Here is a 26403-nt window from a genome sequence, read left to right on the forward strand (position 1 = left end):
CATCTTTATGTTGACATTTTGAATCTATTTAAATATCCATTTTTTCGACGATTACTTCATTTGTTGCACACACACTCTAAATGGGCGGGTGCTGTTCTTCCCAGGTACTATACTGGATACTGTTTTTCATTTGATCAAAGTACAATTCATCATTTCCGTCTATGTAAACTCATAAAACTCAGTCAATCACTTTCAATTTGTTCTATACATTTTGAATACTATAGCCTATAGGCTTTATAAACAAGTTAAGGCAATTTTAATATACATTGTACCACTGTTCTAAACAAATAAATTCAATCAAGCAAAAAAAAATCTGGGAAACAATTTTAAACCTAGGCTGTAACAAATTTTTTGTTAGGTTTGCGTAATATCACACATAAATTTTTAAAATTAAAATACATATGTTTTATTTATCATTGTTTATTGAAATGTTCTACAATCATGACAATTTTTAAAATTGCCATAATTTTTTGAAAAATACAAAAATGGCGACCTCCAGCAGAAACCTGATGGTGTAACATCTTATGTATTTTCTAACCATGACAAGAGTATTCAAAATTATAGAACACAGTGTTTGTTAGTCCGAGATTACTCTGACGTCCGACGGCTGTTTAGCCAGACAAGCTGGGGCAGGCTTGTCTGGCTAAACAGCCGTCGGACGTCAGAGTAATCTCGGACTAAGTGTTTGTATTTCACTGGTTTAGTTATTATGTATTTTCTTAAGTTGTCAATTTCCTTCTAAATCAAAACTGGCACGTTAACATATACAATCTACAGAATCCTGTGTGTATACATGTACATGTAGATGCTTTCAAACTTAGAATTGTATAAATGAAGTTGTATCAGGTTTGTTCGCTGGATACACTTTTGCACCCTACATGTTTGCACCTTGCACTTTCGCACCCAAGGTCTGTTCGCACTCTACATGTACGTGCCCAATTTTAATTTATATTCCAGTTGAATAATTGGACAATCATGATTGTTGTTATAAATTGCTTAGGTGTAAAGTAAAACATTCAAGATTTTAAAAGAAAAACACAAAAGATAATTGTTTTTAACAGCTTGGTCCCTTTGATCTGAAACAATAAAATATAACAATACACTATTATAACCATAACATGATAAAAATAATTCAACACACAAAATAAACGTGGTCAGAATCTCACTTTATTTTAAAACATGTCAATGAAACAAAGTTATAGCAATACACTAACCAAAGCATGATTAAGAGTTATTCAACACAAAATTATGAAAATAAAACTTTGACAGAATCCCACTTTTTTTAGAATGGATTTTTTTTTAACAATACACTATCCAAAACATGATTAAGATTTATTCAACACAAAAAAAAATGCTGTCTCACTTTATTTTGAGACAATGGCAACAATTATAAGAATACACTAGCCCACTTGCCAAAACTTGATTACAAAGCTATAGTTATTTAACACAAAGCCAATTAAAATTGGGTGCGAACATGTAGGGTGCAAACAGACTTTGAGTGAGAACATGTAGGGTGTGAAAGTGAAAGGGGGGAACAAGAGTGGTTGCGAACATGAATGGGCGTGAGTTTATTTTTTATCCTTACTTTAACATACCATAACAGTTTTCTAGTAAAATTTGAAAAGGGCAATTTTATGGGTGAATTTGATTGAAAGAAAGGGCAATTTTATGCGTAAATTTATATCATTGAAAAGAGGGCAATTATTTAAGCCTCACAGTTAATTAGCACATAATTTTTATTATGCATTATTTAAACATCAAGTTTCTGGTAAAATTGAGTTATGTAAGTTTTTTCTTTTGGCACATTTTTTTTATAGTTGACATCAGTCCATAAATTTTATAGTCATCATGCTGAAACCCGTTTGAGAATCTTTTACCTAGCTATGAATATTAAGCTCAGCTGTCTTGTAGTTGCTTTCACCATATCAGTCTGACCAATTACTATTTAGTAACATTGGGAATTCCTCGTAAAGATGGAAGTAAAGATGCAAAATATAATTTTAAAAATATTTATTTTTGAAGTGTATTCAAGTGAAAATAATTTAAGTTAATATTCAAATATGCATTTGCATTCAATTTGTTGTATATTAATTTTTTAACAAAAAGAAACATAAATTTAAGTAATATATTTTGAACAGGTGATAAATAAGGGGAAGTAATCAAATTGTTGTCAAACTTTTTTGAAATTCACAAATTATTTATGACCTAAATCTAAGGTAATTGGTGTTAATTAACCATGTGTTTGACACCAAAGCCTTCAGGTAAAGCCATACACTTAATGGGTCACTTAATTTGACAGCTTGCACAGGTAGCTGAACTTCCTGTTCATGGAACAATTACGATTTTGCCGGTATTTTAAAGTCAGAAAAATGCTGATTTTTCGGTAATAAAAATTCTGTGCGTCCGAGGAACAACAGAAAAAGGGCACAGGCGTTTTTGAAAAAGGGCGGGCTTTGTGCCCTGTTCAAATGTTGTAGCTAGAATACTGTATAAGCATTTATTATACTTGTGTTATATGGTAATATATATGCGGATTTGATTCAGGTCATCCAGTGCACATTTTTAACTCAATTGATATAAACTAAACAGGGGTGGATCCAGCCATTTTAAAAAGGGGGGTTCTTAACCCAGGACAAAAAAGGGGGTTCCAACCCCGGAACCCTTTCCCTGGATCCGCCTTTGCTCAATTATCAATACTCAGGATTCTTCTGACATTGCCAAAACATGCAAAATGATCTCCCCAATTGTCCAACTAATTTTTTTCATAGAAGAAAATTGAAACTATCATTTAAGGATGAAATACTGTCAAATTCCTTCTTGAAAACTAAAAATGTATCCACTATAATGTAGCTATTTGTCATCATTTTAATGTACTTTTAGGCCTTTGTCACCTTAAAGCTATTTGTATGATTGCATTGATTGTAAGAGGGAATTTTTAAAAAGTTGAAAATATCTATACATGTAACAATCTAAAAATATTACATGAAAGGGTGACTTAATATTTTCACTTGTTGAAGACTATAGCTATTTACCCTAGATAACACACTAATTAAATATCTTTTTAATATTTTGTCTATTATTTTAAGAAAAAAATCTTGATAATCCTTAATAATTTTATCTTTTATCTTTCAGACATACATGTACATGTAGTTTATAGATTGATTTTATGCAGTGTAGATTAAAAGATATATATCATCATGTTAAATTATATATTTTTTTGTTCAGGTATCAAATATATATCACAGAAGTTCTTAGAGCTAATTAGAGGTAAACATTACAATATTATGTTGATGTTGAAAATTCTGCCATTTTTTGCATCAACTTGAAATCAATTTATTTTGTATTTCAGGCACAATGTTGCTTTTGGAAGGCATCATGTGGCCTTTGCTGTTTTTGCCTGCCACCAATAAATGAATCAACAACTACACGTATCATGTATACCATCTTTTTTGTCATTGGTTTTCTGGTTGCCTGTTTTATGCTGTCACCAAATTTTGAAAATGCTATTATGGAAAATGTAAGTAAAAATTAACATAATTCTAGATTTTCTACATTGTAGGAATCTAGGTGTGATCACCATAGTAAATTGCAAATTCAAATTAATCTTGAAAAGGATCTACAGTCATTGGACAAAAGTGAGTTCCCAGTCAAAAAAAGTATTATCATTTCAACTAAAAGTGATATTTTTTCAAAAAATTATTACGAAGTAACCATATGAGCAATTTTCATAATATAGATACCCAAAAATGTAAGTAGAAATGTCTGAAGTTTTATTGTTTATTTGATTATAATATTATTGATGCTCATTTTAATTTTCTGAAGTGATAAACAAAAAAAAATAATTCTTGAAACGTTTGTTATTATTCTAACCCAATTAAAATCGTAAAAACTTGCATTTGTGTTTAACTGATCAGATGATGAAAACGAAACTCAAGAAAATTATGACTAAGTAAAGAAACAATCAAACTTCAGACATTTTTACATCTTTTCTTCTTTTGGTATCTATTTTATAAAAATCGCTCATACGGTTACTTGGTGTAATGTGTAAACCCGAGCAATCAAATGGTCTAGTACTTAAATAGACAAATCACAGTTTCCAAAGTATATCCCGAAATATCAATCAGAATCGTTATTTGCAAGTCACTCCAATATTAAACAATGATAACTAAAACACCTATGTATAGAACTATGACACAAGAAACACTTGCAAACGCACTATAAAATGGTTGATTTATACCACAGCCAGGTAGAATTCAGTTAACAAACATACTTTTCAAATCTATTTTTGTACAACACAATGAAAGAAATATAAGTCAAATGGCACTGTCAATCTGCACAGCGCAATGAAACAAAACAAGTCAATGGCACTATCAATTTGCACTATTTGTCAAATTGATCACTAGGTAGCAAAATGAAAGTTATCCTATAATCACTTTAATATAACAATAACAGAATATTCCAATATGGCAAAATGAATTATTTACACTAGACACTAATCACATCAACTAAGGGGACGACCATTTGATATTCTGGGGGGGGGGGTCATGACCATATGGTTTTTTTAAAAAATAAATTAAAAACCAATTGTTCAGAGAACAATTGAAGGTCTTTCCATCAAAACAATGTATTTTGATATGAAAAGTTGTGAAACTAAGTTTAAAATGTCATTTCAATCGTCAAATGATAGCTCCTAGTAAGCTGATTCCAAAAATGTATTGTTTCCATACATTTTTTTTAAATAAGGGAGATAATTTGTTACTTCCGGTTTGAAAAATGTTACTTCCGATTATATTTGAATATTTACTTGACACTGATTCCAAAAATATCTGGTTCTATATACTTTTATATTAATAAAGTACAAAAAAATAGCTACTTCCGGTTTACAAAAAGTCACTTCCGGTTGTTTTTTTTCAAGGTTAAATGGTTTGATATAGTTGTATATCTTTATCATGTATACATATAGAATAAAAGCAAAGGTCAAAATCTAGAAGGTCAAATTAAGCTATGACCTTGAGATCAATTTCAAGCTCATAAACCAAGGACCTCAAATCAAAAGACCATAGGTCTTAATTATATTTAGTTAATGAGTTATATCACCAAACGCGTATTTTTAAATACAAGAGGGGAGAAAACTCCCTTTACATTCAACGTACGCTTGCAATCAAAATTAACATCTTACGACATGTCGCAACTAACAATTTAGTAAAAATAATTTGTTGATATCTTATACAGTCTTTGGATATAAGTGAAAATAAGCCAAATTCAAATATTAGAATATGACCTTGACCTTTGACCTTGACCTAATTTTCATTTTTTGGGACCAAGGACCTCAAATCAAAAGATCCTAGGTCTCTATCACTTATGATTTATAAGATAGAAATTCATATCACTTATATCAGATGCATAAGGGGAAATAACTCTCATATGGAGCGGTCATATCGCTTCGGTCAAAATAGGACAAATCATGCGAAGGATATAACGAGCAATTTTGTAAAATAATTTTGTCATAATCTTTTACGGTTGCGAAGGAGATGTGATAACAAGGAAAACAGTGTTTGGGGAGATAACTCCTACAAAGAAAAGTATTCGTTTACGCAGGGTAAATTTCAAAAGCGCATAAACAGTTCCATATCATATACAAAATATCTAAGTGACATATTGCGAAACAAATGTTTATCGCAAGAACAAAATTAGGCGGAAGAAAAAAAAATAAATTAAAAACCAATTGTTCAGAGAACAATTGAAGGTCTTTCCATCAAAACAATGTATTTTGATATGAAAAGTTGTGAAACTAAGTTTAAAATGTCATTTCAATCGTCAAATGATAGCTCCTAGTAAGCTGATTCCAAAAATATATTGTTTCCATACATTTTTTTTTAAATAAGGGAGATAATTTGTTACTTCCGGTTTGAAAAATGTTACTTCCGATTATATTTGAAAATTTACTTGACACTGATTCCAAAAATATCTGGTTCTATATACTTTTATATTAATAAAGTACAAAAAAATAGCTACTTCCGGTTTACAAAAGGTCACTTCCGGTTGTTTTTTTCAAGGTTAAATGGTTTGATACCTTTTTCTAAAAGTTGTATATCTTTATCATGTATACATATAGAATAAAAGCAAAGGTCAAAATCTAGAAGGTCAAATTAAGCTATGACCTTGAGATCAATTTCAAGCTCATAAACCAAGGACCTCAAATCAAAAGACCATAAGTCTTAATTATATTTAGTTAATGAGTTATATCACCAAACGCGTCTTTTTAAATACAAGAGGGGAGAAAACTCCCTTTTACATTCAACGTACGCTTGCAATCAAAATTTACATCTTACGACATGTCGCAACTAACAATTTAGTAAAAATAATTTGTTGATATCTTATACAGTCTTTGGATATAAGTGAAAATAAGCCAAATTCAAATATTAGAATATGACCTTGACCTTTGACCTTGACCTAATTTTCATTTTTTGGGACCAAGGACCTCAAATCAAAAGATCCTAGGTCTCTATCACTTATGATTTATAAGATAGAAATTCATATCACTTATATCAGATGCATAAGGGGATATAACTCTCATATGGAGCGGTCATATCGCTTCGGTCAAAATAGGACAAATCATGCGAAGGATATAACGAGCAATTTTGTAAAATAAAATTGTCATAATCTTTTACGGATGCGAAGGAGATGCGCTAACAAGGAAAACAGTGTTTGGGGAGATAACTCCTACAAAGAAAAGTTTTCGGTTACGCAGGGTAAATTTCAAAAGCGCATCAATTGTTCGATATCATATACCAAATATCTAAGCGACATATTGCGAAACAAATGTTTATCGCAAGAACAAAATTAGGCGGAAGAAAAAAAAAAAAAAATAATAATCAGAAGAAAAACAATAGGTCTTTCCACAGAAAAGTGGAAAGACCTAAAAAGAAGATGTGGTATGATTGCCAATGAGACAACTATCCACAAAAGACCAAATACATAGTAATAAGTATATTATAAAAGACAATTGGTATAATTAGATTTAAAAGTATTTTATAATTTTCTTCGCATAATGAATCATTTATATTCCAAAGCAATATTGCATACATACATAGTATTAAAGTTAATATAGTTTGGTTTTACCTAGCCTCTTTTTAAAGTATTGTCAAACATATTTTGCCGAGCGGAGCGAGGCCAACAAATTTTTTAAGGGTTTTGGAACCGCTGAAGGCCCAAAAAGCTATAGACCTGCTGAGTTATTTATTTTCAAAACATTGCAAGTCAGGTTATTTATTTTCAAACTACCACAGAACAAACCATTTATTTTTGTGATTATCAAGGCTGAGTTATTTATTTTCAAAATCCTCCTGGCCCCCCCCCCAGAATATCAAATGGTCGTCCCCTAACCCAACTATACTTAATAAAGTATCAAATTGAACACGATATATTTTCACAGTCAAACAGCTTGTCAAATAGCTAGTCAAATAGCTTGTCAAATAGATAGTCAAATAGCTATCACTTATTTATTCCTTGAATATATATTATTAGAATTCCGAATATTAGAACTATTATTAATAATCCACACTTCACTTGGAATTCACTACTGTAATCCAAAGAACAAATTATACTCACTATTCACACTATATAGGAATTAATTATAATCGCTCAGAATGGCCTATACACCGACACTGAACAACAAATGGAAGTTTTTAACGACCTTGACTGGCTATACAGCCCTTGCATGGTCGGTGACACTGAACAACAAATGGAAGTTTTTAACGACCTTGACTGGCTATACAGCCCTTGCATGGTCGGTGACACTGAACTGATTTCTGTGCGTTCTTATATACTACCTAAATGGACGAGTCCAAGTCCCAATTTAAGGGTTGTCAAGAAGGTTTACTTATCACATGACTTAACAAGTCTATTATCAATAAAAGGGGTGTTTCAGTACTTAACAAAGTGTGCTCCTTATTTAGGAGGAAATAAATGTAACAAATGAACAGATTGACATGCTTTAACCCTTTTCACTCCCTGGAACTATTGTGTACAATAACAAAACAGGTATTTTCGTGACACTTGGTAATATTTTGTTGAAAAATATTGATATTAGTTGAAATGATAAGACTTTTTTTGAGTGAGAACTCACTTTTGTCCCATAACTGAAGGTTTATTTTTTCATGCAAACAATATTTATTCATATATAGTCATGACAAAACTGCAGTTATTTTCAAAATTTTATTTATAATGCAGCAAAATGTATAATATATGATTTATGAAAAGTATTATGTCAAAATTTCTTTTTTGGAGGGAACCATAATTTAATGTCAAGACAAAAACAGCTCTTTCATTGATATATCGGTAATTTCCTTGTATTTCATGATATTTCCTTTAAATGTTAATCTATTTCATATCCTTCATTTTTCAATCTATCAATTACAGGAAGAAATTTGAAAATAAATAAATAGGAAAATCCTGAAATATTTAGGATATGTCGATAATTCACCTTGCTATCATGCTTGCTATCCTGTTCAATAAAATTGTATCATTGTTTCATTATTGAAATATACTTATATAGTTATTAGCTACATCAAATTTGTACTATGGTGAATTTTGAATGTAGAACAAACTAATTACATGAATTATGTATAAAATTTTAATTTCAATTCAATCCTGACAGTTGGTTATTTGAGGTATTAGTATTTGTAGACAACATAATGGTAATTTCAATTAAATCCTGACATTTGTTATATATAATTACTTAATTATAATGTATTTTTGTTTGTAGATACCAGGATTTAATGAGACATGTTTAGAGTTAAATGCTGGAGCCAACTGTGGCAGGTTAACTGGTTATAAAGCAGTATATAGACTGTGCTTTGGAATGGTGGTGTTCAGCTTTATCATGTTTATCACGACACTTTGTGTATCATCTAGTGCTCAGTGCAGAGGAGCGTGGCATAATGGGTAATACATTCTTTAGTGGTTTCTTTGTTTTAAAACATATATTGATAAATGTGAATTTAATATCTTTTTGATGCAACCTTTTCTAATAAGTTAAAAACAAATTTCAGTCACCAAATAATATTGTATTAATACACATTTACAAATAAAAGCACATTACAAAAAGTATAAAAGTTATGTCTCTTTAAAATTTGAATTTTCTACAATTTCCCCCCAACTTTAAATTTGGAAAAATAAATATAAGAACTTGACATATTGACTAGATATTTGTAAATTGTCAATATTATAAACCATGTGTTGTATTCTGGAAATCTTTTGGATTTGTTTATATTCTTGAGTTGCTCTCTCATTGTCATATAAAAATGTTTTTATTAAAGATTTTGGTTGTGGAAGTTTTTACTGTTGATTGGATGTTGTGCTGGAGGATTTTTTGTGCCATCAGAATACAGTATATGTAAGTTACACAGCTGTAAACAAAGTCTCATTTAAGTTATGTGTTAAAGATCATATGCCATATTTCATCTGTAGAGTTAATGATTAATTTAATTGCCATGAGTTCTTCAGATAACTAAATATTAAAAATCTTTGTCCTCTACAACTTCTTGTCTAGAAAAGCGAATGAGATTTAATAAACAAGTTATTATTTTGATGGAAGATTATTTTCAAGTGTTTATTATTTGATGTCATGATCATTTCCCTGAAAGAGTAATATTTTTTCTATGTGTACTATATATCATTTTTCAAACATACTATTTTATTTTCATGAAAAGGTAGATATTATAAGAAGTTTTAAGAAGAAAAAATTGATATAAAATATTATTTGCCTGTTAACTTTCCCTCTTTCCTTCTTTATAAGATGGCATCAACATGATCAAGTCATTGCTTGTATGTGTAAAGATAAGATTAAAGTTATATCTAAAATGAATAACAGAAATTTCACAAAATGTCTGACAATACAGCAGATCACACCAACTACCAGTAATATTAAGATTTCAAAAACCCAAAAGAAAACAAGGAACAAGACTGGATCCAGAACTTGGTAGAGGCACCCTATGTGGTGGGGTTTAACAGTTTTAAATATCTACAAATTTCCCTCTTTCCCTATCAAAGATCAAAAGAAAACCACACCAATCTGAATATAATGTGGCTCACATTAATTGTATAGATTTTGTACCTTTTGACAAAGTTTGACATTCATGTCCATTCTTCACCTATTCTATTAGTGATTAACATTGATCTTTTCACAGACTGGATGTATTTTGGTATGGTCGGAGGGTTCGTCTTTATTTTACTACAACTCATTCTCCTGGTGGACTTTTCACACTCCTGGAATGCTAATTGGTAAGTTTTGAAATTGGTTGTTCATGTTAATCTAACATTACAGGTATGGGGCAGGGTAATAGTATTCACCTATTGTCTGGGTGTGAGGGTAATAGCAAGTTTGTTGTCCCTGAGATACCAACTATTGCTTGAGGCAAAGCCAAGAGCAATAGTTGGTATGTGAAGGGACAACAAACATGCCATTACCCGCACAACCAGTCAATAGGTGTTATATTATACTGAACAACTTATTATATTGTTTATAAAAAATTAAACTAAAGAGTTCAACATTAAGGGTAGTCTAATTGCCATGGCCAAGTTATTCAAACAACAATATTCATATGAACCAGGCAAGTTTGATTTATAACAAGAAAAATGCTCTGGAATTTTGTCACAATAATATCTCTTTTCATCAATAAACCATACCATCATTCATCCATGACGATATTCACAGATTTATATTTAATAGTCTCTGCTAACTACTTTTCTATTGCAAAATTGAAAGAAAATTGTCCTATTAGTGCACAATTGTGTTGTTGCTGCATAATTAATAACTTGCTAGATGAACTAATTTTGGTAATGAAAAAACTACCAAGTTGATTGAAATTCAATATGATAACTTGATATAAAATAAATCAGGAAAAAATATAAAATAAAGAAAAAAATCCATATACCGGTATTTGGATTTCAAGTTTAAGAGCATAATCACCTGATGATAAGTAATTCCATTGGCTTAACATAAAATTGAGAAAGGACATAGGGAATGTGTTGAAGCGATAACAACCTGACCATAGAGCAGACAACAACTTGACAATAGAGCAGACAACAGTCAGAGGCCACAATTGGTCATAACATACTTTTACATGTATTCATTATGGTGCAATTTGTTTCAATAAATATGTGGTTTGTATATAAATACATTTGTGTATACATGTATACTAGCAGCACTTGGTGAAATATAAAAATTCATCTGATAAAATACACTAGCTATCAACCAATCAAAACTCATGATTCTTTTAAAAGGGTTATGTAAAGTGTAAATATTATCCCATAAAATTATCTCAGTCATTACAACTGAAAGGATGTGCTGGGTCTGCTCTTCTTAACCTGTTATCTATGAAGAGGATTAATTAATAGATGGATCAAAGACTTACTACTTTTAATGACAGAAGCCAATCCAATGCTGTACAGTCTAAATTGTTGTCGATGTAAAAAACAATGTTATCATACACTCCAAAACCCATTATTGATGTGGGAGTGTTATACTGACTTATGTCCGAGGGTCTGTATCCTAGGTGTTAGATAATGGGTTGCCATTTAACTCACGAAAACCAAGATGACTGCCTCCCAAAATGGCACCTTCCATCTGTTCCTGGCGAACTGAGAATTTTTTTTTTAATTCTCACCAAACTCCTTCGGGAAGATTGCTGACCATGGAGGGCTGTATAGCCAGTCCAGGTCGTCAAATGCTTCCATCATCTAAAATTATATATGAAGAAATGAAATATACTTCAGTAAACACCTTTTATACCTATGACACTGAAAAAATGTTTATACTTTAAAGGACTGGTCTAAAGAAAAATAAGAAAAGTATGATTGGTTATTGTGGTAAGTAAATTCATAAACCTGAATACTGTGGATGCATTTCTTTTCATGGGTACCAGATTTGTGTCAATTTTGGAAATCATGCGTTTTTGTTGATATTTGATTTCATGGTTTTTCGAAAGTCTGCATACATTTTTGTACAAAATTAGTAATTCATTAAACAATTGAGTTTGTGGTTCCTGTGTAACTATGAAATCCACGTAAATTGTTACTAAGTATCCAATGAATAATAATGAATCCACAGTAACTTCTGGTTGAATATTAATGTTTTATTTATTATCCCCCTTATTATAGAGAAGCTTGGTTTTTTAACTGTTGGCGCATCCATCCACCAGTCTGTCCACCATGGCATGGATAATAATGATTATAGTTTGAATACTTTATTGCTGATTTGCAACCTAACTTTGATATAGAGTCACATATAAAAAGAGGATAACCTTTTTACTTTTGAGATCACTATATGTAAGTCTAAGTCATAGTTACTGTTACTTAAGTAACTTAACAGGACAAAAATTAGTGCATGAAATTTGTGTCAGGATTGTAATGATATAAAATTGAGAAAGGAAATGCGGAATGTGTCAAAGCAACAACAGCCAGACCGTAGGGCAAACAACAGCCACAGGCCTCCAATGGGTCTTCTGCACCTGGAGGCATCCTTCAGCCCGCCCCTTAAAAATATGTATACTAGTTCAGAGATATGGACGTCACACTAAACTCTAAATTATACACAAGTCTCTACTAGGGATTTGAACCAAACTAAAATATATGGTCATATATAATGAGTGAAGCAACCTTAAGTGTTCTATAGCAAATATGTCAAGGTCATTGTTACATGACACCAGAAGTATTCCCAAGCCCTCTCATATCATTAGTTTTTCAATTTCTACAACTTTTTTTTTAAATATTAAAAAAGTTTTTAAATAACTACTCATTAATCATATATTTATTTTCATTTACCGTTACAGTATTTCCAGAACGTGATGGTGTTTGTTGTGCCTGTCCTTTGCCAGATTCATACTTGATTTCAACAGATAAAAGGAAGATAATCCTCTAAAACATTTCTGTAAATTCTTTTAATACCTTTCTTTTCTTACTGTTTAACAAGCTTTACCTGACTAGAATGAAAGTTTCCAATTGCATGTTGTATGCTATCTTTGCTATGTTTAATTCATTCTCTTACAGGTACAATGCTCTGTGCTGGCATGTTGTATGCTATCTGTGTCTTTGGAACTATCATGCTGTTTGTTAACTATACCAGCAAGAATGGATGTACTCATAACAAAGTATTCATTGGAGTGAATGTGGGACTCTGTATTCTGTTATCTTTTGTTACTATGTTACCAGTGGCAACCAAATGTAAGACAATATATATTGTTTAAACATCATTTCTCTCCTTCAACAGTTTCCTGTTAGTGTAATAACACCTTTTTGGGGTTGAAATCACATTTATGTAATTATATAATAGCATTTCTAAACAAAGTTGTTATATAAAGATTCTACCACTGTCAGGAGTGTGACACAACATTTATCCACTCGAGACATTTTAATTTTCAAATTTAAAACGTGAGGCGTGCCGAGCTTTTTAAATATTTAAAATTTAACTGACAAGTGGATAAATATTTTATTACACAAGATTTGGTGGTGGAATCTGTTTCTCTAATGATTTTTAAACAATATGCAGACAAATTCAATTCTTCTTTTCAAATGATCTGCAAATAGTTGTGTTCTTTCTATGTGACGTCATCAGGCATGGTAGCTTTTTTTCTTGCGGTCACAATAGGATTATCAAAGGAAAGTAAGAAAATTCGACATCATAATCAAATTTTAACCAATGAAGAACTGAGATCAAACAATCCACATGTTGATTAGATAAAAATAATCAACATATCAGTTAAGGGATAAATGGTGTAAAAATTAGAGATACATTTATACACCACAAGTAAATATGAACACAGCATTAAGTATAAAAGATATGTATCTTTTAATAAAATAAAAAGATATTGGGTCAAAAAATTTCTGTTGTAAAAAATTTGAACAACAAAAAAGGAAAAATTACAAATATATTTTCAAACAATTATATGTTGATATTGTATAATGTAAGTGAAATATAACAGCCTTATTTTAATTGTAGACAATAAAAACAACAGTCTTCTACAAGCATCTATTATAAGTACATATGTGATGTATTTAACCTGGTCAGCCCTGTCTAGTGAACCTCCAGAAGAAAGTAAGTACATATTAATACATTAACCAGGCTCTAGATACATTTTTGCGTAGCTTTTTACATCCAATTCATCCTCGTTTGGTAAATCAATGATATTTGAGAATCAGCATTGCTAGCATTGGTCAATGACGATTGTTTAAGCAATTATTTCTTCAGTCATGGTCTACTGGCTTTTGAAATTTTGCATAGTTTGCATGTAAAAAAAGTTTGTTGTCAGATCAGTATAAAGGGTACAAACAAATAATAAAACAATCATTCAGACTATCATTGACCTAAAATTAGTGGTTCCCTTCAAACTATGGTAAACGAAGGGCCCACTATGGTATTGTCACATCTTACAAAGTTTATCCAACTTGTTTTTGCAAATTCATACATTTTTTATATAATTCAAAATTAAATCAGTCATACAAGGAATACTAGACTCACCATTCATTTGATACATAGAGAATAATACATGGCAAAATCCGTATCATATGTTGTATCATTCCGAGACATCAAAATCAGCCCAAGGGCCTTTAGGCCCGAGGGATGATATTGGTCGAGGGTGATATGGCATGTGATACGGATTTTGCCATGTATTATACGCTTTATCATATATTTCAACAGAAGAGTATTATATTATATGATCTGTTTTCTGAGTCATAGCACTGTGTTACCTTTAATTTTACTTTTGTTTTGTTTCAAAGGCCTTTAAAGAACTGCTCAATTTATACTTATCCAAAGGACCTTACAATTTGTGTGCTGTTGTTTTAAAAAATTATTTTGTTTATTATTGTATCTATTTGTGTGTTTTGTACTTTTTATAGTTGCATTTAGTGTGCCAAAAATATGAAAACTTGACATTCGTGACGTCACATACAATATAGAAAACTTGACGTTCGTGACGTCACATACCAAACAATGACGTCATTCAAAAAAATTGACATATTTTGAAGAAAAGTTTTTTTGAGCCAAAAAAACAAAAAACTGACTTTATCTAAAACAGAGTGCGCATCAAAGTTGCAGGATATGGATTAAACAGCAGGCTATTTATCACATATGCAAAACTACTGTCTTTACTACTAAACGTATGATAAATTAATTGATAAAATAAATTCTACATACCGGGTAGTTTGATATTTACAGTTTTACACCTATGCACAGAAACTATTTTGTTTTAAATATCTACTACTTTCCAGTATGCTTTTGTTATACCTGGCTGCCATGACTACAGCCAAGTGTACTGAAAGTGGCATTAAATACCAGAAACAACCAATTCATACAAAATGTTTAAATTTTTTAATTGTTTTACATTGTCATATCGAGGCCTTTTATAGCTGACCATGCAGTATGGGCTTTGCTCATTGTTGAAGGCCGTACAATGAGCTATAGTTGTTAATGTCTGTTTCATTTTGGTCTCTTGTGGACAGTTGTCTCATTAGCAATCATACCACATCTTCTGTTTTATAATTTAGTTAATCAATCTTTTAAAGTTACGATGATATTAGAAACAGTCCGGACTAGAGTATTAGAATCTATGCGACAAATAGATCCATCAAGCACTGGTTCTCCACCCTCTGATAATGAACTTCTCAGGAAGATGGACCATGCCTCTGGACCACAAGACAGTTTTCATGTTATGACTAACACAACAAAGATAATGTGTCGACCTGAACCATCATTTGCCTATAGTGAAATGGTATCTGCATATGCTGGACTGGTGATTACATTTATTATGGCAGTTTATGCAAGGTAATTGTTAAATGTACACCAAAGCTGTTCCATGTTTCATTAAGACTACTGATTTATTGTTATTTACTATGTAGATTTAATATTACACATCATACACAGCTAGCTAAGAAATTAGGTTTAAGCCACTGTTTGGTACAGATATTAGATAAGAGATTGTTATATCGAAATTTGATAAGAAGAAACTTACTTTTTGCTGAATGCAGATGTTTTAACTAGAATGTCACATATGCTGACACACTATTTGTACATCAAAACTAAATCTGTGATGCTAAAAAATCTTCTCTTTTAGACTCATTTCATAATACTCCTTTTTACACTGTCTTACTTCATTGTTTAACCTTTATTATTAGTGTTCCCACTGTCTATATCTTTCTGCTCAGCTCTTCATAAAAGTGCATACCAGGACTTCATAATGATCTTGACCTTTATAACCTTGCCCCTGATATTTCACCAAACATCATGGAAAATGAATTGATGTTGACATGTTATACCCAAAGTTATCACGTCATCTTCAGGTTTGCTGGTGAAATAAAACGAAAGAATCACTTTTGTCTTTGATGCAAAATACACAAATATGATCAATATAAATCAATGATCAGAGTTTCTTCATATTGATATTGTAAAATATATCAATATAAAGCAGTCAATCTGACTATTGGTATCTTTATCTGTTGTTTAGACTGTAGTTAATCTCTCGTAGAGGGGGGGGTCCAGGGGTTGGAACCCCTCTTTTTTTTGACGATCAATGCATTTGAATAGGGACATGTAGTTGGTAACCCCCCCCCTTTTATGGTAAAAGAAAAGGATAAAAGTCACAAGCTAAAACACCTTTTTATAACATTCATAGCATGTGCTCAGCCTCAACAGCAAGTACTATATGTATCAATGTCAAATGTTATTCATCTTATCTTGTTGTTTCAATTACAGTTTAACATCCTCAAAGGAGTCCCATAAACTTGGGATCAGAAGGGGATCAAGAGAAAATATACTGGAACCTAGACATGAAAATTGTAGTTGTTGTCCAGTCAGTATAAGTAAGTTAATCAACTGTAACAAAAACAAGAGGCCTGTAGTTTTTGTCCAGTCAGTATAAGTAAGTTAATCAACTGTAACAAAAACAAGAGGCCTGTAGTTGTTGTCCAGTCAGTATAAGTAAGTTAATCAACTGTAACAAAAACAAGAGGCCTGTAGTTTTTGTCCAGTCAGCATAAGTAAGTTAATCAACTGTAACAAAAAACAAGAGGCCTGTAGTTGTTGTTCAGTCAATATACGGTAACAGAAACAAGAGGCATGTAGTCGTTGTCCAGTCAGTATTAGTAAGTTAATCAACTGTATCAAAAACAAGAGGCCTGTAGTTTTTGTCCAGTCAGTATAAGTAAGTTAATCAACTGTAACAAAAACAAGAGGCCTGTAGTTTTTGTCCAGTCAGTATAAGTAAGTTAATCAACTGTAACAAAAAACAAGAGGCCTGCAGTTTTTGTCCAGTCAGTATAAGTAAGTTAATCAACTGTATCAAAAACAAGAGGATGTAGTCGTTGTCCAGTCAGTATTAGTAAGTTAATCAACTGTTACAAAACAAGAGGCCTGTAGTTGTTGTTCAGTCAATATACGGTAACAGAAACAAGAGGCATGTAGTCGTTGTCCAGTCAGTATTAGTAAGTTAATCAACTGTATCAAAAACAAGAGGCCTGTAGTTTTTGTCCAGTCAGTATAAGTAAGTTAATCAACTGTAACAAAAAACAAGAGGCCTGTAGTTGTTGTCCAGTCAGTATAAGTAAGTTAATCAACTGTATCAAAAACAAGAGGCCTGTAGTTGTTGTCCAGTCAGTATAAGCAGTGGCGGATGCAGGTATTTTCGAAAGGGGGGGTGCTAGCCCAGGGCAAAGGGGGGGTGCAGGGGGGTGCAAACATATGTCCCGATTCAAATGCATTGATCGGCCAAAATAAAGGGGGGGTGCGGACCCCCGGAACCCCCCCTCTGGATCCGCCACTGATAAGTAAGTTAATCAACTGTATCAAAAACAAGAGGCCTGTAGTTGTTGTCCAGTCAGTATAAGTAAGTTAATCAACTGTAACAAAAACAAGAGGCCTGTAGTTGTTGTCCAGTCAGTATTAGTAAGTTAATCAACTGTAACAAAAACAAGAGGCCTGTAGTTGTTGTCCAGTCAGTATTAGTAAGTTAATCAACTGTAACAAAAACAAGAGGCCTGTAGTTGTTGTCCAGTCAGTATTAGTAAGTTAATCAACTGTTACAAAACAAGAGGCCTGTAGTTGTTGTTCAGTCAATATACGGTAACAGAAACAAGAGGCATGTAGTCGTTGTCCAGTCAGTATTAGTAAGTTAATCAACTGTATCAAAAACAAGAGGCCTGTAGTTGTTGTCCAGTCAGTATTAGTAAGTTAATCAACTGTTACAAAACAAGAGGCCTGTAGTTGTTGTCCAGTCAGTATAAGTAAGTTGATCAACCATAACAAAAAAACAAGAGGCCTTTAGTTGTTGTCCAATCAATATTAGTAAGTTAATTAACTGTAACAAAAAACAAGAGGCCTGTAGTTGTTGTCCAGTCAGTATTAGTAATTTAATTAACTGTAACAAAACAAGAGGCCTGTAGTCGTTGTCTTGTTATTCCTACAGATAATGATGATGTCAAAAATTTCATAATATTTTCAAGGCAATAACAAAAAAGAACTTTCTGTAATTAGCAGTCAAGAATGCATGTGAACCTGTGATTAAATAACTCCATGTCTAAGTCTTTTGGTTGCATATTATTTTGATATATGTTAGATAACATGGCTAGGGATAATGAATTGGAATATATATATAAGACTGCACAACATTTTCAAAATACAGACTGAACAAAAAGATATCCATATGTACAATTATCGATGACTTTTGTTGATTTACAGACAATTGAGAGCTTAAATTTAATTATTTGTTGATGATTAATACATCTGTTATTTTTAAGGACATAATCCGACTGAGAAAGGAGGCCAACCTGTTGTGTACAATGAAAACAATGGTACATCCTATAACTACGCATTCTTCCACTTTGTGTTCTGTTTAGCTAGTCTGTATGTCATGATGCAGCTTACAAACTGGTACAGGTCAGTAAATATTTACAGTAGGATTTTACTATATAATAGCTTACAATAACACCATTTGTACTCTAGTGGCTAATTAGAGCATCTCCTTATTGTAGTATGAAATATTATGATAAATAATTGTTTCATTTGATCATTGTTGATATAATTGATTGATATTTCAAAGATACTACACATCTTGTTAAAAATCATTAAATTTGCATACCTGTCATGTGATGTCATCAGGCATTATTGCCTTTTTTCATGCCGTCACAATAGGAAATTCAGATGAAAGCAAGAAAATTTGAAGTAATAATGTAATTTTTACTAATGAAAAACTTAGATCAAACGAACTACACGTTGATTAAATATTTTTACAATGGGTACAGAAAGGGATAAATTGATGAAGAATTAGAGAAATAACATTAATCAACATGTCACAGGTCAGAAAATGATAAATCTTTTTCAGAATTAGAGAAATGAATATTATGACTTAAAAAAGGGTGATTTTTTTTTGTAACTTCAGATCATTATACTTATTGTTTTGCAGGCCTGCTGAATCTGACATAAACAAGTTTGGCCTAAACTGGTCAGCAGTATGGGTAAAGATGGGATCAAGTTGGACATGTGTTATTGTATACCTGTGGGTATTGTTTTGTCGTAGATGTTGTCCATGTTGTCGAGATCTATCATTTCCCTATAAGGACGACGATGCAGAGATTGAGGTAGGAGAGTCAGCAAGTCTTAACCACCTCCCTGAGACAATCACATCCAGAGAATCAGTTCTTTGAATTTAATTATGTTCTAATTACTTGTTAAGTCTCAGAGATATAAGTATATACTTTTCTAATCAGTACTTATATCATTTTATATAGTGTTATTGTTTTTGTATAGTTCATGTTTTTAGAATGTTTATAATTGTTGTCTTTTGTATGTTTTTTGGAAAGAAAATCAAGTAGCATTAGTTAATTTATTAAAACTGAAAAGCATTGCCTTTGGTATTGGTATGTCCTGATACCAACTGACAATTTTGGATTCATTTGTCAAATCAATAATTCGTTAAAGGGAGATAATAGATGACATATAACTTCAAATTTTGTCTTTTTGTTAAAGACAGAATCCACCAATGAAAAAATCAAATAACTACACAATCTATGTTTTTATTTATTTTTTATAAACCTGATTACACTAATATGTTTTATATTGTTGAGGTGAAAAAATGAATAAATAAGGCAGACAAATCAGTTCAAAATCATTATAAAATTTATATTTTTTTAAATAAATATATAATCAATTCTTATCTATGTTTTATCTTAAAGTAACAATTAGCAATAGAGGTACATAATTGTTGTGTTTTGGATTGTGTTATGTATGTTGTTAGTGTATAATCCTTTTATTATTAAAAAACATAAATAAAAATCTTTTTGCCATGAAAGAAATTCTGGTACTTTTTTGTTGTTTATAAACTGTTTTAATGACTGTTTTATAGTAATTACATGAGGGTAATCTAAAATTTACAGATTTTTTTTTTATGAATTTCACTTTAGCGATAATTGTTTAATCAACTCTAAAATTCATGTTGTATTTTGATATAATAAGGCATTATATGCATTATGAAAAGTGTCTTTCACAAATGTTATGTGATTTTAACACATACTTCTAATTGAAAACATTTTAATTGATGAAGTGATCCAAATTGCCACAATGTTAGTGAGTGCCATATTAATAAGTTTGTATTTTTTCCCTCAAATGGCAATCGGAATTTAGTTCTTTATAGAAGATAGGAATACATTTACAATATAAAAACAGAGTGTAAATTTTTCTTGAATGAATTATGGTGGAAAATTTGTTAAAATATGTAAAGTTTGGTACCCTCACGTTAGTGTTTTTATTCCGTACCTCTGAAAGTGTGTCATAGGGCATTATATTATGCTTTTGGTACTTAACAAATTTTGTTTTTTATTTTTATTTTTGTTTTGTTTTAAATGCTGTCATTACTTAATCATGTTCTTAAAATGTTAAATTTGAGTACTACTAATACATGTACATTAAATGAGGGTAGATTTTCAGGTTTAATTATAGACAAACATCTACTTGCCAGTAGTATGCAGTTTTAGTGTAATATATTTTTATGTATTTTATATCCTCTAATTTATCTGTAGTCATTCCTTGGTTAAATATTCAGTATTCTGTTTATATATTTATGAAATTATATTTAATTTCTTTTGTCATAATATTACAGCCATATTGTTAATAAATTTTTTTATAGATTTTTTTATGTATTTTTTAATGTGGTTTTTGGTATTACAACATTTATGTTGCTCATAATTTCCGTGTATTAATAGCGTCTTATGTGTAAAATATCTGATAAGTATTATTAACAAAATTTATCTCTACATGAGGATATTCTAAATAAAAATATCACATGGAAATTGAATATTTCTTGTTATCAACTCAAGCTATGTCATTCCTTTGATGTGTTCATATGTTTATATGTTAAATGAAATTGAATAACAAGAGTTGATATCAAGCCATATCCAATTCTCACAAGTTCCCAATTCCTTGTATGGATGAAAGGTTTTTTTTTCATGTTTCACTTCAAATGTAAGTCTGCTTATATGGATTGTAAATATTAATTCTGGATTATTAGAACAGAGTTATTTTTTTAATAAGGAAGATAGATAATTTGAATGACATTTAATACGTTTTTCTGTTTCATAGAGTAATTAATTTTAGTATTAAACTCATGACAGGGTCATCGGTTATAAAGGCTTTTCCATAAAAACATACATGGGACTGACAAAAAGCCCTTGAAAACTTCAGATCATATACAAGTTTTATGTCCCAAGTCAGGAGCCTCTGGCCTTTGTTTTTTTTTAAATTTTAGTTCATATGTTTTGGAGTTTTGGTGTGACATCCATTTTCACTGAACTAGTACACCTCCTGGTGCAGGATTCTATCCCTGTGTTGAAGACCCATTGGTGGCATTCAGCTGTTATCTGATCTTTGGTCAGATTGTTGTTTCTTTGACATATTCCCCATTTCCATTCTCAATTTTATTTAAAAGACTATTTTCTAAAGTGAAAATGACCGAGATACTCTAAAGTTGCTTGCATAGACAGTTACACAATTTTCAAAATGCCTGCCCTGGGTTCCATGTATGTTTTAATGGAACAGCCCTGTATAAAAACTTCATAATTATGTTGTTTAACTTTTTGTTATAGTCTTTGTATATAGGTCATTTATATTTTGTTAAATGGTTTTTGTTTTATTATAGAGGATATCTTCCCATCAATGCAAAGAATCTCACTCACAGATCAAGGTTGTAAAGTTTTATAGATCTATTGGGACCAAACTTATGTTACAGTACCAAGTTTGATTTAAAGAGGCGATCTCTTGTATATATAAACATTTTTTTATATAGAAGAACTCTTATCAAACTAACAGCTTTTGCTTGAATTTATTTTATAGTGCAGTTTTCTACATGAACACACACAATGGCGGTTGTATAATGGTATCTTTTTTATCTATTTTTTTTATTGCAGAATGCTTTATTGTCAATAGATGTGCTGTAATTTTAATAGTTTTCAGATAACAAGGGGCTAACAAGGGTTCTTATCCCATATTTTAAGATTAAACTGTTTTGATGACACATTTTTTTTTTTTTATTTTTTTTTTATGAAACTCTTTCCCTTTGTGTTTATATCTAGAGGCCTGACTCTGTATGTTCTTAAATTAATCAGTTGGTCTTAAATTCACATGAAGACACTTATGCTCAATGATAAGTTTATTTACATCAGATTTGGATGTCTTTCATAAATTTATTTCTTTAGACGAGTCCTTTTGGTATTTTTTTACACATATTCTTTTGCTCTTTGACAATTTTAAGATACTCGATGCTTTTCAACAATTTTGTGCAACCTAATATTGTGCTAAGAACTGAACTTAGTCAATACCAATACTTGATTTTAATAAGCTTATGTCCTATCTTCCCTTGTCAACATATTTTTTTTTGGTTTTTTTTATAATAATTTTTACATTTAATGTTATATGTGGTGTCATTGTTATGATAGAGCCAGTTCATTGTTGTATTGGTACCAGTTCATGTACATTTTTAATAAAGAAAAATCCATTGGAAAGACTAGACTACCCCGGTAAGTAAATGTAAAGTTGTAGATAAAAATACATGAGTAGATATATGTTGTAATATTTTATAGTAAAGTAATTTTATTGGAAATTGGATTGTTAAGTAACTTTGTATGTTTGTTTATTTTGTACATATATATTGCATTTAATCTGTAATTAGCTAGTCATTAATTAGTTAAAGTTCTTTTACTCTGTTTTAATTTCAACTTTGAATACTTTATAGACAACATGAGTAGGGTTTTTTTTACATTAATTTGGGAAAAAATAGATTGACTGTTATGGGTTGAGAGTAAACTTTTATTATCTGCATTCTATAAATTGGAAGTATGTTATTTTTCTGTAAATGTAGTGTTATTTTTGTAAATTAACATCTTTGTAATAGTATTAGAAACGGTACCAAAACAATTGTAACTTGATTTTTTTACGTTTTTACATTATAATTGAATTTTCCTTAATTAATTGGTCCAAACATTGACTTTCTAATAGGATTTGATGAATTTTATTTGATTGAAAGGTCTGAGCATATGTAAGGCAAAACTTTGTTGCATTTTTAATCAACCCAACCAAAAAAACAAAAAAAAAATAACAAAACTGAGAAAGGGTATTATCCCACAAACAGTGTGAATAAAGTTTTTTTTTATCAGACATAAAAATTTGATGTTTTCTCATAGATAAAAATGTTAAGAAGTTGTTCACAATTACATTTTTATGCCCCACCTACTATAGTGGAAGGGCATTATGTTTTCTGGTCTGTGCCTCCGTTCGTCCGTTCGTTCGCTTCAGGTTAAAGTTTTTGGTCAAGGTAGTTTTTGAAGAAGTTGAAGTCTAATCAACTTGAAACTTAGTACACATGTTCCCTATGATATGATCCAAATTAAAGTTTTGACCCCAATTTCACGGTCCACTGAACATAGATAATGATAGTGCGAGTGGGGCATCCGTGTACTTGGGACACATTTTTTTTATTGCTAGAACATCACGTTATCCTTTCCCTTTTCATTATGTGTATGATACATCTGTAAATTGTTTTCTGGTGTCCTACAAACTCAAATCTTTGCAACAGTATCGCTTTCTCCTGAGGCATTTTTGACAATATAACGATTATATATTTAAGATAATAGAATGTTTTTGAAAATACAAAGAACTATCAGTTCAGTTTTGGTGGTAGAAATGACAATTTTTTACTCTAGATTTATTTTAGTAATCTGGATTCCATTAGATTACAGATGGAACTGGTCTTTAAAGAAAAATATCATTGTTCATTTATCTTCTTATAGGTTGTAAATACAGGCATTCAATTAGTTTGTAGTTTCTTGGGATGGATACCCTTTTAATCTTGCCATAGTTCATGTTCTCTTTAATTGCTTTTTATTATGCCCTCACTGTAGCAGAGGGAGGCATTTAGTTTTACCCTTGTTGTACATAGAATTGTACATAAAAAAAATTTAACAACATAAAACTGGAAACAAATCAAACACAATCATAGTCTTTTGAATGAGTAAAACATATTGTCACTGACTCATTGAAAGTATGTTTGCTTGAGGGCACATTCTGAAGAAAATTTACTTCCATTGGTCAAGGAGAAAATGTGTTAAACCCATTGAAAAGCTAAAATTATTTTTATTATCATAACATCATATAATTCAAAGCTGTGACTTATCTTCAAAAATTTGTTTAGTCCAATTTCATTCTCTTTTCTGTATGTTTTATGGACCTCAGATTCTGATTCAATAACAACTTCTTATGCATTACATACAAGATTTTAATTATTATTATAAAATCTAGTTTAATTTGATTAAAGTATAGACATTTTGATTCATCAGTCAGACAATTTGAAAGAATAGAACAACACTTGAGCAAAAAACAAAAATGTAACTTTAGTCATATATTTTTCTATAACTTTACTTTTCTATAACATTTCTTTTCTATTACATTACTTTTCTATTACTTTACTTGAGATGTGTTACTGTAAAACTGGTACCAGAACATTGATTTTATATAACCCCTTATTATGCTACATGACTTGCATTGCTTTGATTACATCAGTCCTTTATTGTTGAAGTGGCTACATTTTGATTGTACAAATGTACTTATAATGTGCTGTGTATTAGATAATCATACACATGTATTAACAAATGTGCTGTGTAGTAGATAATCATACACATGTATTAACAAATGTGCTGTGTAGTAGATAATCATACACATGTATTAACAAATGTGCAATATTGAATGAGGTGCTGTAGAAACCATGATGACAAATTATATGTGAAAATCATTAGATATAAAAATATAAATATATAAAATATGGTTTAAAATCAGGTGTTATTTTTTAGGGTCAGAGTACAGCAAATCATGTTTAAAAAAATGCAGGCTTGATTGTGCAGAATTTTTGGAAATCCATTTATAATTGTCTTTAAGAAATTATTATAATTTAAGACATTCTTCATGCACATAAAATAGTGTTGGAAAGAAAAAGAGTAACCAACTGATTGAGATGGCTTCCTTGGAGTGTTATTTTAATAGTTTTAATAGTTTTAAATCGCCGTTTCAGAATTTAATGCATCCTGGGTAATATTTTCAAAAGTGTACACCAAAACGTCCTGATTGGTTAAAAATATCATAAACTATGGAAATTAAACCAATGACGTGACGTTATTTTCATTTTAAGGTACGAACAATGAAATTACCCATGATGCTTTAGATTCTGAAAGGGCCAATTGACTGTTGATTCTTGAAATATATATCCTGAATAAAAAAAGTGCTAAAATGAAATTTGGATTTAATGTAAACACTATCATGACTATAGAACAACAGTTTTTAAATACAAAATGCATCATTTACTTAAACTTATTATATTTATATATTCTCTACTATTGTACAAATCAATTTTCCAAATATTTCCGTTTTAACAAATATTTTGTATACAGTGAATCTCTTTTAATAAACTGGACTGTTTTTAATATCTTATCACACTGAGAGGAGTAAAGATCCTTTACTTTTCCTAGCAACAAGGCATTTTAAATTTCATAAGGTATTTGGCAGATTATTGAGAGTTGTCTCCCCTAAATATACACAAATATGCTGTTTTCTCGATTCTGCAGAGAAAAGAAAGCCATTAGATTTAAGTATGACTGATAGTATCAACAGAATAACAAATTGAAATTGTCAACAAAAAAACAAAAATAATTGAATCTATGAAATTGAAAGTTTACTGAGTATAAAGAGGTTAACTGTATTATTATAATTTGCCTTAATCAAAATTCTGTGCCTTCAGGTTGTAATCATATTATAACAGATTTTCCTGTATTTTGTACTTTAAATTTAGTTAATTATGCAATAAATATTGATTTTAA

At 30.6% G+C, this 26403-nt stretch overlaps 1 protein-coding gene across 1 annotated transcript; it reads left to right on the top strand.

Annotated features, from left to right (window-relative positions):
* On the top strand, window positions 1-26403 carry LOC134714869 (probable serine incorporator). The gene is made up of 12 exons (XM_063576518.1): window positions 1-104; window positions 3350-3517; window positions 8768-8946; window positions 9321-9397; window positions 10191-10284; window positions 11828-11871; window positions 13051-13224; window positions 14000-14095; window positions 15565-15823; window positions 16751-16857; window positions 18790-18928; window positions 19455-26403. Exons 1-12 carry the CDS (start codon window positions 81-83, stop codon window positions 19693-19695), a joined length of 1602 nt encoding a protein of 533 aa, XP_063432588.1. The 5' UTR covers window positions 1-80; the 3' UTR covers window positions 19696-26403.

This window comes from Mytilus trossulus, chromosome 4, assembly GCF_036588685.1.
Source record: "Mytilus trossulus isolate FHL-02 chromosome 4, PNRI_Mtr1.1.1.hap1, whole genome shotgun sequence".
Classification (NCBI taxonomy): Eukaryota; Metazoa; Mollusca; class Bivalvia; order Mytilida; family Mytilidae; genus Mytilus; species Mytilus trossulus.

Bases quoted from the DNA above. Each gene is read 5' to 3' on its own strand.
- LOC134714869 (XM_063576518.1), top strand. From the start codon at position 81: ATGGGCGGGTGCTGTTCTTCCCAG. The intron at 11,872-13,050 runs GTAAGTAAATTC...ATTCTCTTACAG, and splicing joins AAGTATGATTGGTTATTGTG to GTACAATGCTCTGTGCTGGC. The intron at 16,858-18,789 runs GTAAGTTAATCA...GTTATTTTTAAG, and splicing joins TTGTTGTCCAGTCAGTATAA to GACATAATCCGACTGAGAAA.